The 12,031-nt window shown below is 44.0% G+C and overlaps 1 protein-coding gene across 2 annotated transcripts in view; it reads right to left on the reverse strand.

Annotated features, from left to right (window-relative positions):
* pcca (propionyl-CoA carboxylase subunit alpha) overlaps positions 1-12,031 on the reverse strand; it is a 299,632-nt gene that overhangs the window by 67,053 nt on the left and 220,548 nt on the right. For both annotated transcript variants that reach the window (XM_008106964.3, XM_062975473.1), the window contains exon 20: positions 10,374-10,472. In XM_008106964.3, coding sequence (XP_008105171.1) covers positions 10,374-10,472 — 99 coding nt within the window. The remainder of the gene's footprint in view (positions 1-10,373; positions 10,473-12,031) is intronic.

Genomic DNA, 12,031 nt, shown 5'->3' on the forward strand with positions numbered 1-12,031 from the left:
TTTTGTCCATTCATTCCTGTATTAGAAATGAGGGCAAAGATTTGTGGGGGAAGAGAGAATGGATGTGTCACGACCCAGGCTACAGAGCACCAATAACCATACGCAGAGGCCAGATTCTATCTAATATCTTTATTAAGGAAATATATAAAGTTAGTAAAAGCAAATGTAAAAGTTAGTCCAGAAGCAGACCTTTCAGGAAAGGTCAAATTTAGTCCAAAGAAACAATGTCCAATATGAAATATTAAGGTCCAAAGTTGTAATCCAATAACCGAAACACTCACTTTGCCAGGCAAAGTGAGGGGAGATGACAAGGTCCTTTAGTCCATGAACTTGAGCAAGGCTAGGAAATAACTTGATACTTGAAACAAGGCTTGAAACGTGGAACAAGGTAACGAGGAACAAGAACAAGGTCCGTGGAATAACTTGGTAAAATCCGTGAAACAAGGCAAGGTTTAGTCCTGGGAAACAAGGCAAGGTCCGTAGGTAACCAAAGGCTGGGAAACAGGAGCGAAGGCTGGAAACAAGGCAAGGCTTGGGCAGGAACGAGGCTTGAATCGGAGCGCGCTGTCCAAACACAACTCGCTCCGGAGGCTGACGAATTGACTCCGCGAAGTTACTACGCGGGTAAAACACCTATATAGAGTCCAACTTTCCCGCCGAAGCAGTTCTCTGGGAACCAGAAACGAAAGCCAAACTCTGAGACCAGATGTTTGACTCCTTAAAGATTCCCACGAAAAGCAGACTTAATTGGGTACATTCTTAGCTGCTATCCTCGCACTCCTGCGCGAAGCTGCTTCCAAACCCCTCTGTTGTTTACAAAACTCATGGCGAGAGAACACGGGAGATGTAGGCTCAGGGTTTGTTTGACATACTTCTGGGACACAACTTTCTTGCAGGTGCAAGGTTCCCAGATCTGCCTGAGAAAGATCTGGCTGAGAAGATTCCAGTTCTGACTGGGAAGGTAAAAAACCCAAGTTTTCTTCTTCATCAGGCATTACAATGTCATGAGCAGGACTACAAGGCCCATGAGTCATCACACTATCCCCCTCCTCAAGGCCCCTCCCAAACTGGGACTCTCTCCCCGAGGCGCGAGGTCGTGGTTTGGCGGGATAGGTCTGATGAAAGCGACGGGTTAGATCAGGAGCATGGACCGTGGAGGCGTCTTCCCAAGAGCGTTCCTCAGGGCCAAAACCCACCCAGTCAATGAGATATTGCAGGCGGCGGCGGTGAAAGCGAGAATCCAAAATGTCTTGAACCTCGAACTCGTCCTCCCCATCCACCAAAATAGGGACAGGGGCCGGCCGGTCTACATCTGGCCGCACACCATCCGCCGGAAGGAGCAGGGAGCGGTGAAACACTGGGTGAATGCGCATTGAACGCGGAAGTTGGAGTTTGAAAGTCACGGGGTTTAATTGCGCCACCACTGGATAGGGGCCAATGAAACGGGCATCTAACTTCCGGCAAGGGCGATGGGAGGGCAAAAAGCGAGTGGACAGAAAAACCCGATCTCCTACCTTGATTTCGGGGCCCGGCTGGCGATGTTTGTCCGCGTGACGTTTATAGTCCTCCTTGGCTTGTTCCAGTTGCTGGAGCAAAAGTTGTTGCACCGCTGTGAGTTCCTGCAGCCAATCTTCTGCTGCGGGAACTTCTGAAGTTTCAATGACAGGGGGAAAGAAACGTGGATGGAAGCCGTAGTTTGCAAAGAACGGCGTTTCTTTTGTAGAAGCCTGGACTCCATTGTTGTAGGCAAATTCCGACAGTGGTAACAGAGAAGCCCAATTGTCCTGTTGGTAGTTTACATAACAGCGAAGGTACTGTTCCAAAGTGGCGTTGGTGCGCTCCGTTTGCCCATCCGTTTGGGGATGATGAGCTGAAGATAAACGAGAGTCTATGCCCAATAGTTTTTGTAGTGCCTTCCAGAAACGAGAGGTGAATTGGGATCCACGGTCTGTGACCAAACTCTTGGGCAATCCATGTAGTCTGAAAACATGTTGGAGGAATAAATCTGCAGTCTCTTGGGCCGTGGGAAGACCTTCACAGGGAATGAAATGGGCTAACTTGGTGAAAAGGTCCACCACCACTAGGATCGTGGTGAATCCACAGGAAGGTGGTAAGTCAGTGATAAAATCCGCAGAAATTATTTCCCATGGGCGAGATGGGTTAGGAAGGGGGTGTAGAAGCCCTGAGGGCTTCTCCCTTCTTATCTTGGAGCGCTGGCATACTGGGCAGGTGTTAACATATTTTTCCACATCCTTGCGGATCTTGGGCCACCAGAAATCTCTTAGGATCAAATGCATGGTTTTAAATAGTCCGAAATGCCCTGCTGGTTTGCAGTCATGACACAGACGAAGTGCTTTTTCCCTGCCCGGTCCGGGTGGGATATAAACATGATTTCTATAGCAAAGCAGTCCATCTTTAAGCGAAAAGGGAAAATGCAGACCTTGACGAAGTTGGTCCTGCGCCCAGGCATCTGCTTGCTGACTAGCCCTGATTTCTTGAGCACAGATGGGCCCTGGAGTAGAGGGAGTTGGATCAATGGGAGTGGATTTGGTGTTCCCCACTGTGAGCGTGGCAAAGTTCTCGGGTTGTAGTAGTTGGGATTCAAAGGTCTCCTTGCGTCCTGCAGCGTATTCCGGTTTACGTGACAGGGCGTCTGCTTGCTTGGTTTGGGCTGGGGTCACATAATGAATCTGGAAGTTGAAACGTTCAAAGAATAAAGCCCAACGTTGTTGCCTTTGATTTAGCTTGCGGGCAGTTCTTAGATGTTCTAGATTCCGATGATCAGTGTGGACTTCAATGGGAAATTTGGCCCCTTCTAGCCAATGTCTCCAAGTTTCAAAAGCTGCCTTTATGGCTAATAGTTCTTTTTCCCAAATGGTATAGTTCCTCTCTGGTGCGGTTAGTTGACGAGAATAATAGGCACAAGGATGAAGGTGATCTCCCACCGGTTGTAGGAGCACAGCCCCAATTGCCACATCAGAGGCGTCCGCTTGCACCACAAAAAGGGTTTCAGGATCTGGATGCTGAAGGATTGGCTGGGATGTGAATAATTTCTTTAGTTGCTGGAACCCTTTCTCTGCTTGATCAGTCCAGCGGAAGGGCTGTTTTCCACGGATGCAGCTAGTGATTGGGTCAGACCAGCGGGCAAAATCTGGAATGAACTTGCGGTAATAGTTCGCGAACCCCAAGAATCGCTGCACCTCCTTCTTGTTAGTTGGCGCCCGCCATTCCAATACTGCTGAAACCTTGGCTGGATCCATGGAGAGCCCTAGAGGCGAGATACGGTATCCAAGGAAATCTACCTCTTGTAGATCAAAAGCGCATTTTTCCAGCTTGGCATAAAGTCCATGATCCCGCAATCGTTGTAACACCATTTTGACGTGGTCCTCATGTTCTGATTGTGATCTAGAAAACACCAAAAAATCGTCCAGGTAGATTATCAAGAACCTATCTAGATAGTCCTGGAAAATGTCATTGACAAAATGCTGGAACGTTGCGGGAGCTCCGCATAATCCATAATTCATAACTCGGGACTCGAATAATCCGAATTTGGTCTGGAAGGCGGTCTTCCACTCGTCCCCTTCTCTGATGCGAACTAAGTTGTAAGCTCCCCGAAGATCCAGCTTGGTGTAAACCTTGGCTCCTCGAAGTCGGTCTAGTAGATCCGAGATTAAGGGCAGGGGGTAGCTGTTCCGCTTGGTGATATTATTCAATGCTCTGTAGTCCACCACCAAGCGTAATTCCCCTGACTTCTTCTTCACAAACATCACTGGGGAGGCGGCTGGGGATTGAGAGGGTCTGATGAATCCCTTGCGAAGGTTTGTCTCTATGAATTCCCTGAGAGCTTCTTGCTCCGGTTCAGTCAGGGAGTAGAGATGCCCTCGCGGGATCGGGGCCCCCTCCACCAAGTCAATGGCACAGTCATAAGGTCTATGTGGGGGTAACTTTTCGGCTTCTTTTTCATTGAATACATCCCAATACTCGGAGTACTTCTTTGGCAAGGTGATAATGGGCTCGGTGTCTGTGGCATGGCAGACCTTGGCTACGAGGCAATGGTTTTGGCAGTACTTTGAAGCAAACTGCAGTTCTCTGTTGGACCAGGAGATGCTTGGGTCGTGAAGCGTCAGCCATGGAATCCCCAAAATCACAGGGAAATGGGGAACCTCAGTAACAAAGAAGGAAATCTCTTCCATATGTTCCCTTATCCACATCCTGGTGGGTTCCGACCACTGGCTGACGGGGCCCGTCTTGAGAGGGCGGCCATCGATGGCTTGCACCACACGGGCATTCTTGAAATCATGATATTGTAATCCCAGAGAGTCGGCATACTCTCTATCAATGAAATTGTTGGTAGCTCCTGAGTCTATCATGGCGTGGATCATGACGGGTCCCTTTTTTGCTGACCATAAGGTGACCACTAGAAGGAACAGGACCCCGGTTGGCGGCTCTTGAACGGGTTTCTTGACCGGGTTGGCGAGCCTCTCTACGCCCGGTCGTTGGCTTCCCCCGCCGGCTGTGTACCAGCCGCCTCAGACGCCTTCGTCTCCGTGGAGGACGCCGCCGCAAGACGGGCGGCGGGCTTCCCTTTGGCTGGGCACTCTCTGGCGAAGTGGCCCCCATTCCCGCAATACCAGCAGAGATTTAGGCGTTGGCGGCGGGCCTTCTCGGCGGCATCTAATCTGGGACGCACATTGCCCAACTGCATCGGCACCTCCTCGCTCCCTCTGGGGTATGGGGATGGTGGTGGGGGTCTCCACACTGGACGCGGCTGAACGCTGGCGGGAGCGGGGGGTTTTGCCCCAGCTCTACCGCTCTGGCCTCGTACCCACTGTTTTCTGTTGGCAATCATGACTTCAGCCCGTAAACATTGATCGATGAGTGCTTCCAGCGTTTGGGGAGGATCCACCTTGGAGATTTCCTCCAGCATTTCAATGTTGAGACCCTCCCGAAATTGTCCTCTGAGGGCAACATCGTTCCAGCCGGTGTTGTGGGCCAGCACTCGGAACTCGGCTATGTACTGAGACATGGGTCTGTCTCCTTGGAAGAGGCGGCGGAGTTTGTGCCCGGCGGCCTCCAAATTGTCCTCGATTCCCCAGGTCGCCTTAAGGTGGTCCAAGAAGTGTTGCGCTGACCTTAGATGTGGGGAGGCTTGGTCGAACAGAGCCGTCGCCCAGTTAGCTGCTGGCCCGTCTAGGAGACTGTAAATCCACGCCACCTTGATGTCTTCCTGGGGAAACTCGGCATCACGGGCCTCTAGATAAGCTTGGCATTGGCGACGGAAAACATGAACCTTAGAAGCTTCTCCAGTAAACTTGGTTGGCAACGCCATGGCCGGAAGACGGATTCCGCGTTCCTTCAAACCTTTTATTTCCCCATCCTGTGCATTGAGCTTATCACGGATTCGGTCCACCTCATCCTTGTCGATGGTGTAGGTAATCGGCTGGCCGCTCGGCCCAGGTACGGTTCCGGTAGACATTCTGGCCGAGGTTAATTGGTGCTTAGGGCGGCGGAGTCAAACTGTCACGACCCAGGCTACAGAGCACCAATAACCATACGCAGAGGCCAGATTCTATCTATTATCTTTATTAAGGAAATATATAAAGTTAGTAAAAGCAAATGTAAAAGTTAGTCCAGAAGCAGACCTTTCAGGAAAGGTCAAATTTAGTCCAAAGAAACAATGTCCAATATGAAATATTAAGGTCCAAAGTTGTAATCCAATAACCGAAACACTCACTTTGCCAGGCAAAGTGAGGGGAGATGACAAGGTCCTTTAGTCCATGAACTTGAGCAAGGCTAGGAAATAACTTGATACTTGAAACAAGGCTTGAAACGTGGAACAAGGTAACGAGGAACAAGAACAAGGTCCGTGGAATAACTTGGTAAAATCCGTGAAACAAGGCAAGGTTTAGTCCTGGGAAACAAGGCAAGGTCCGTAGGTAACCAAAGGCTGGGAAACAGGAGCGAAGGCTGGAAACAAGGCAAGGCTTGGGCAGGAACGAGGCTTGAATCGGAGCGCGCTGTCCAAACACAACTCGCTCCGGAGGCTGACGAATTGACTCCGCGAAGTTACTACGCGGGTAAAACACCTATATAGAGTCCAACTTTCCCGCCGAAGCAGTTCTCTGGGAACCAGAAACGAAAGCCAAACTCTGAGACCAGATGTTTGACTCCTTAAAGATTCCCACGAAAAGCAGACTTAATTGGGTACATTCTTAGCTGCTATCCTCGCACTCCTGCGCGAAGCTGCTTCCAAACCCCTCTGTTGTTTACAAAACTCATGGCGAGAGAACACGGGAGATGTAGGCTCAGGGTTTGTTTGACATACTTCTGGGACACAACTTTCTTGCAGGTGCAAGGTTCCCAGATCTGCCTGAGAAAGATCTGGCTGAGAAGATTCCAGTTCTGACTGGGAAGGTAAAAAACCCAAGTTTTCTTCTTCATCAGGCATTACAATGTCATGAGCAGGACTACAAGGCCCATGAGTCATCACAGGATGCAGGATTGTTTCTTTCTGAGGTCAAATCCTTAATCAGACAGGGGAGTTTCCCATAGCCTTTGGGATGCCATCCTAGAGACAATAGGACTGCAGTCTGAAAACTTTCTTCAGGATGTAGGCTTCAACATAAAATATGTCTCTTGGCAGCAAATCCTTATTCTAGACATGAATTCATGTCATATAAGTGAGGCAATGCCTTTTTGAAAAACCTATTATTTCAACTATTGGGTCATCTTGTGCCACTCCACTCTGCACAACTATAAGAAAACAAAGAAGAATGTGCCAAGCCTTGACATATTTCAACAGAAGTGATTAATGGAATGGAAAATATGGGAAATAAAATTTAATACAAAAATCCTGACGTTTACATTTGTAAAGGAAACAGGAATATACACTTTTCCCCACAGACTAAGAGAAACACAATCACGTTTTGGAAACTACACAAAGAACAAAGTACCAGCCGCTTACAATGAAGCAACTACATGCCAAAACAAACAGGTATAAACTACCCGATAAGTTATCAAAATGGGTAAACTAAAAAAAAGAGACCATATATTTTAAAAAACTGAATACTTTCACCCTCATTAGAGTCTGTCATAAAAGGTGGTATTAAAAACACTAATTCAAGTTCTGACCCCCCAAAAATATGTGAGAAAAAGAGAAATAGAGAGAAAATGCTAAGATGTGCTCTTATGTATGTGTGCGAGAAACAACCCGTTTGTGTGAAAATCAGATTCTGTTGGAGTGGAATATTTGGCACAAATGTCATGCAAGGATTAAAACTATATTCAAAATCTATGCATGTTGATACATATATTGGAGCCATATATCAAAGAAGGGAAATTCTGGGGGAAAGTACAAGGTTCAATTGAGATTTTATTACTTCATGACAAACCTTTGGAACACACTTTCTTACTGAATTTATTAGGTTTCAATCAGAAAACTTTTTTTCCAGAATAAAATGATAATTAATTTGTGAAAATTGATAAAATGATGACTATGGAATAACCTAACATGTACAAAATACGAATGGGAGGGAAGAAAGAACATGGCTAATAAATTTAAATTAATATTATTATAATGTTACACCATCTGTAGACATGATATTATTGCATCAATTTGCTTCTGTTATTATATCAATTGTTGCCTGTTGCAGAAAAAAATCTATTGCTCTATAATTCTTTGTTATTTTTGCCGTGTCTACAAAACTATGTCGTTGGAAAATGGCTTTCTATTGGGGCTCATTAAAAAACAGAAAAATTGAAAAATGGGTTGTAAGATAAAGCAAATGTTATTAACACCTAAAGAAAAAAAAACCCAAAACCCAGTCAATAATCATAATAAATGTTTTGCATTACATTACAATTATAAATAAATATCAGCCATTAAATGTGAATATTAGTGGTGTGCATTCAGGTAAAAGCTTGTCCTGTTTCATTTCCGGCTTTTGTTGTGGGGCCTGATCCATTTTTGGAAAGCCTCCCAAAATTGGGAGGATTGTTTTCAATTGTTTTGTTTCGGGGGCCTGAAAATCGGCTCATTTTTTTTTGGGGGGGGGCTTCCCACCCACTGGCTCCCCTTCCTGAGGTGTTTGGCGGTCTGGCAGGCACTGCTCTTTTTCTCTTCCTCCTCCTCCTCCTCCTCCCTCCCTCCCTTACGCCTGCAATGCCCACGAGAGTCATGGTGAAGCAGCCCCACATCCAGACCTCAGCAAGCAAGCAGGAAAGGACCACCACCCCTCCCTCCTTTCAACTCGGAGTATGTGCCCGGCCGTAACTCCCGTGAGTGAATGCAGGGCACTGTGGGTGCAAGGGAGGGAGGGAGGGAGGAGGAGAAAGAGAAGAAGCACGCACACATGAAATTTCAGCTCTACACAAAAGCAGGCTTTTGTGTCGAGATGAGTTTCGTGTGCGGTGAGGTGACCTTCTGTTTCGTGCTTCTGAATAAACGGAAGACACGAAAGACACGGAGGAAATGGTAAGAACAAATTTCATGCACATGTCTAGTGAATATGCTTTAGGCATATAAGACCAAGTTTCAACAGAACACTGGACTTTGGAAATTGGACTTCCTTCGTGTACCAGTAAATTGAGATTTCTAAAAAAAATGCTTCTACCTGATTTCAGCCAATGCATATTTAATTTTTTCCCATTATAATATAATGAGAACACTATACACAGAAAAACTGACTGTTTCAGAGACACCCTGTTACCTGCTTCCTCAGCTGTTAATGTTGCTGACCAAGATTTAAATTCAACTGCCAATTCCAATTGCAGTGGATCTAATGAATATGCAGGAATTTGGTGATTCTACTTTTTATTAATTCAATGGGCCTACTTTAGTTAGGACCACCAGTTGGATTATGATTAGTATTTCCACCCCAGAGAGGAGGCGGGGGCATGCAGACAACATTCTAGCCAGTTCCTCAGTAGGAAATAACTTGCTCTCAGTGTTTTGTTCATTGAGTACAAAATACTGTGGAATAACGGAAAAACACCTACTTCCTAATTTTATTTTACATAAAAGATTGACTACTGGTCCATGGCAGAAGACAGCATCCATAGTTGAATAATATATTTATTAAGACAACCCTAAATGTCATGAAACTATGCAAGCTTTCTAGTACAGAAACTGCTCCTCAGGCTGCATAGTACAATTCCATAGGACCACTACTTCACAATTTTATAGACTTGTAAAAAAAAATTCCTTTTGGATGATGATATATCTTGAGATTGATTAAACAATTACATATGAAGGACAATGCACCACAGGCATCCAAACTAATTGAATCAGCAATAAGAAGTATACTAGTTGCTAAAAGACATCTGTAGGCTACTGTCAGGAGGCCCATGCAGGTTTGGACAATTATGGACTGCTCATTTCCTGGAAATACACTGCACTCTTATGAGACTATGCCCTTTTTCATTGTTACTCTGGTTGTTTATTCTTCTTTCTGCAATGTTCATGTAAATAAAAACATTAAAATTCAAGAACAAATCTGAAATATTCTTTACTTTTTATTAATTCTTATTCAGGCAGATAAGGAATGTGGAATATCTAAGAATTGTTTCCAAACTTCTGTCATTCAAGTAATATTGAAAATATTCACAGATGGCAACATAAAAATGTGGGAAGGAACTGCTGCCTGAGTTTGCAAAGCCAGTATTCAAACACAATCCGCAAAAGTGCCAAAAGATAAATAATGTTTTCATTTGTTCTTGACCTTTTTCATATTAGAAAGACATACTTTTGTTAGCTTAGCTATTTTTTGTAAGAGTCAAAAGTAGACAATCTATTTTGTGGTTCACAAATTCTGACATCTGATTCCATTAGTATACTCTCTGAAAAAAATTTAAATCACTGAAAAGTATCAAAAATTGAGTAACAAAAAGCCATCTTCACATTCTATATTGAGCAGCAATGTAGTGGATTCTTCCTGATTGGGAATAAGGCAGCCATCTTGATTCCCAATCCTTCCAGGTACTTTAAAAGAATAGCCCAAATCATACGATTGAGAAAAGAGGGGAATGACTTCCCTTCCGTCTGTCCACCAGTGATAGTCTAGATCTATAGTTCTCAACCTGTGTATCCCCAGGTGTTTTGGCCTACAATTCTCAGAAATCCCAGCCAGTTTACCAGCTGTTAGGATTTCTGGGAGTTGAAGGTCAAAACATCTGAGGACCCACAGGTTGAGAACCACTGGTCTAGTGGAAATGTTCATGTCTACATAAGGAGCCCATGGATCCCCAGAACAAGTCAGCTTGCAATAATGTTGGCTTATTTCTTTTACCTTCACTATAAATGCATGCTGGCCTGCAGTCAATGTTCCAGATCCATAAAGGTATTAAAACATTAAAAAACAATAGAAGGGGATTACCTGTATAATTCTCTGAACACCATCAACACTGATGGACAAGAGGGGTGAAGCCAAATTCCACTCACTGGTCACACTAAGTTTTATTCCATCAACTTCCACCTGTTGAGAAATCAAGAAAAACTCTTACTATAGAGTCAGGCAAGAAACAGTTCTCAAGTTCATTACTGCATACAAAGGAGCAGCCGTATCAAAACAGATGGCTCCCAAGCAACCTGTCATGTTTACCATTTCTGCCACAAAAGACAGGGTCTAACAACAGAGTCTTCTTAGCATCCCTAGGGAAGAGGTGAAGAACCTGTGAACAGCTGCCTGTGGAGGGATGCAAGTAATTTCTATGAAGCAGCAGAGCAGCCATCCAACTTTTAAACTGTATCTGGACATGGTACATTTACCGTAATTAGACAAGCAATGCATATGAATTCCAGTGACACTTGCCAACCTACACAACAGGCCTTGCATATAATATGCTCTCCAAGGACCAAAGAAGAACTTTTCTTATGATTTAATGAAGGGCTTTAAACATTGTTTCTTAATTAATCTAAGTTCATAATTAATTGGAAAGTCCAGTCAAACTTTCCAGTCTCTGTCACAAGATGAGCAAGGAAAGCGATCCAAGCAACTCTAGGCCAGAAAGAACTATCAGTCAGGAAAAAATTTCTCCTCTATTTGCTTTGTCTTCATCCTCTTCCTGAGCAAGGTTTGTGTTCATTTTTGGCACTCATCATGGCACAAAGACTAACTGAGTTTACCCTTCAGCCTAAGGCAGGAACTAGAACTGGAGTCTGGGATAGGAAATGGCCCTGTCTCCTCTGTGAAACTACAAAATAGAGATTGTGCGCCTAATAAAACTCTTTATCAGAAGGTGAAAGTTAGAATGTTTTAATCAAACACATTAAGTGAGTCGCTTCCTCGGTGACAAGCAAAACCACCTGTGATAACACGGAAATATCATACTTGTGCTGCAGTGCTATGTTCAAGACACCTGACTACTTTTTAATTAGGACAAATATAAGCAATTTAGAAAAAAATTATCTCCACATTGGAATGCTATGGTCATTTAACTTACATTGTAACAACATAACTTTTACTACAGGTAGTAAAACTTTTTTACACAATTGTTATTTTATTGAAATGAAAAAGCAATCATGTAGTACAGTAGAGTCTCACTTATCCAAGCTAAACTGGCCGGCAGAAGCTTGGATAAGCGAATATCTTGGATAATAAGGAGGGATTAAGGAAAAGCTTATTAAACATCAAATTAGGTTATGATTTTACAAATTAAGCACCAAAACATCATGTTATACAACAAATTTGACAGAAAAAGTAGTTCAATACACAGTAATGTTATGTTGTAATTAATGCATTTATGAATTTAGCAGCAAAATATCACTATATATTGAAAACATTGACTACAAAAATGGCTTGGATAATCCAGAGGCTTGGATAAGCGAGGCTTGGATAAGCGAGACTCTACTGTATTTAGATTCTAAACTTTAAGATGTTCATCTTTTTTTCATTCAATGTATTTTTGACCAAGTATTCACAAAGAATTATCAAGTTCAGGTAGACTACCACACCCCTTTTCTCTTTCTATATAATTGTAAAATAATTATCAGTAAATTTTGTAAGAGTAAGAAAATTATATACTGGACAAAAGG

Source organism: Anolis carolinensis, chromosome 3 (assembly GCF_035594765.1).
Source record: "Anolis carolinensis isolate JA03-04 chromosome 3, rAnoCar3.1.pri, whole genome shotgun sequence".
Classification (NCBI taxonomy): Eukaryota; Metazoa; Chordata; class Lepidosauria; order Squamata; family Dactyloidae; genus Anolis; species Anolis carolinensis.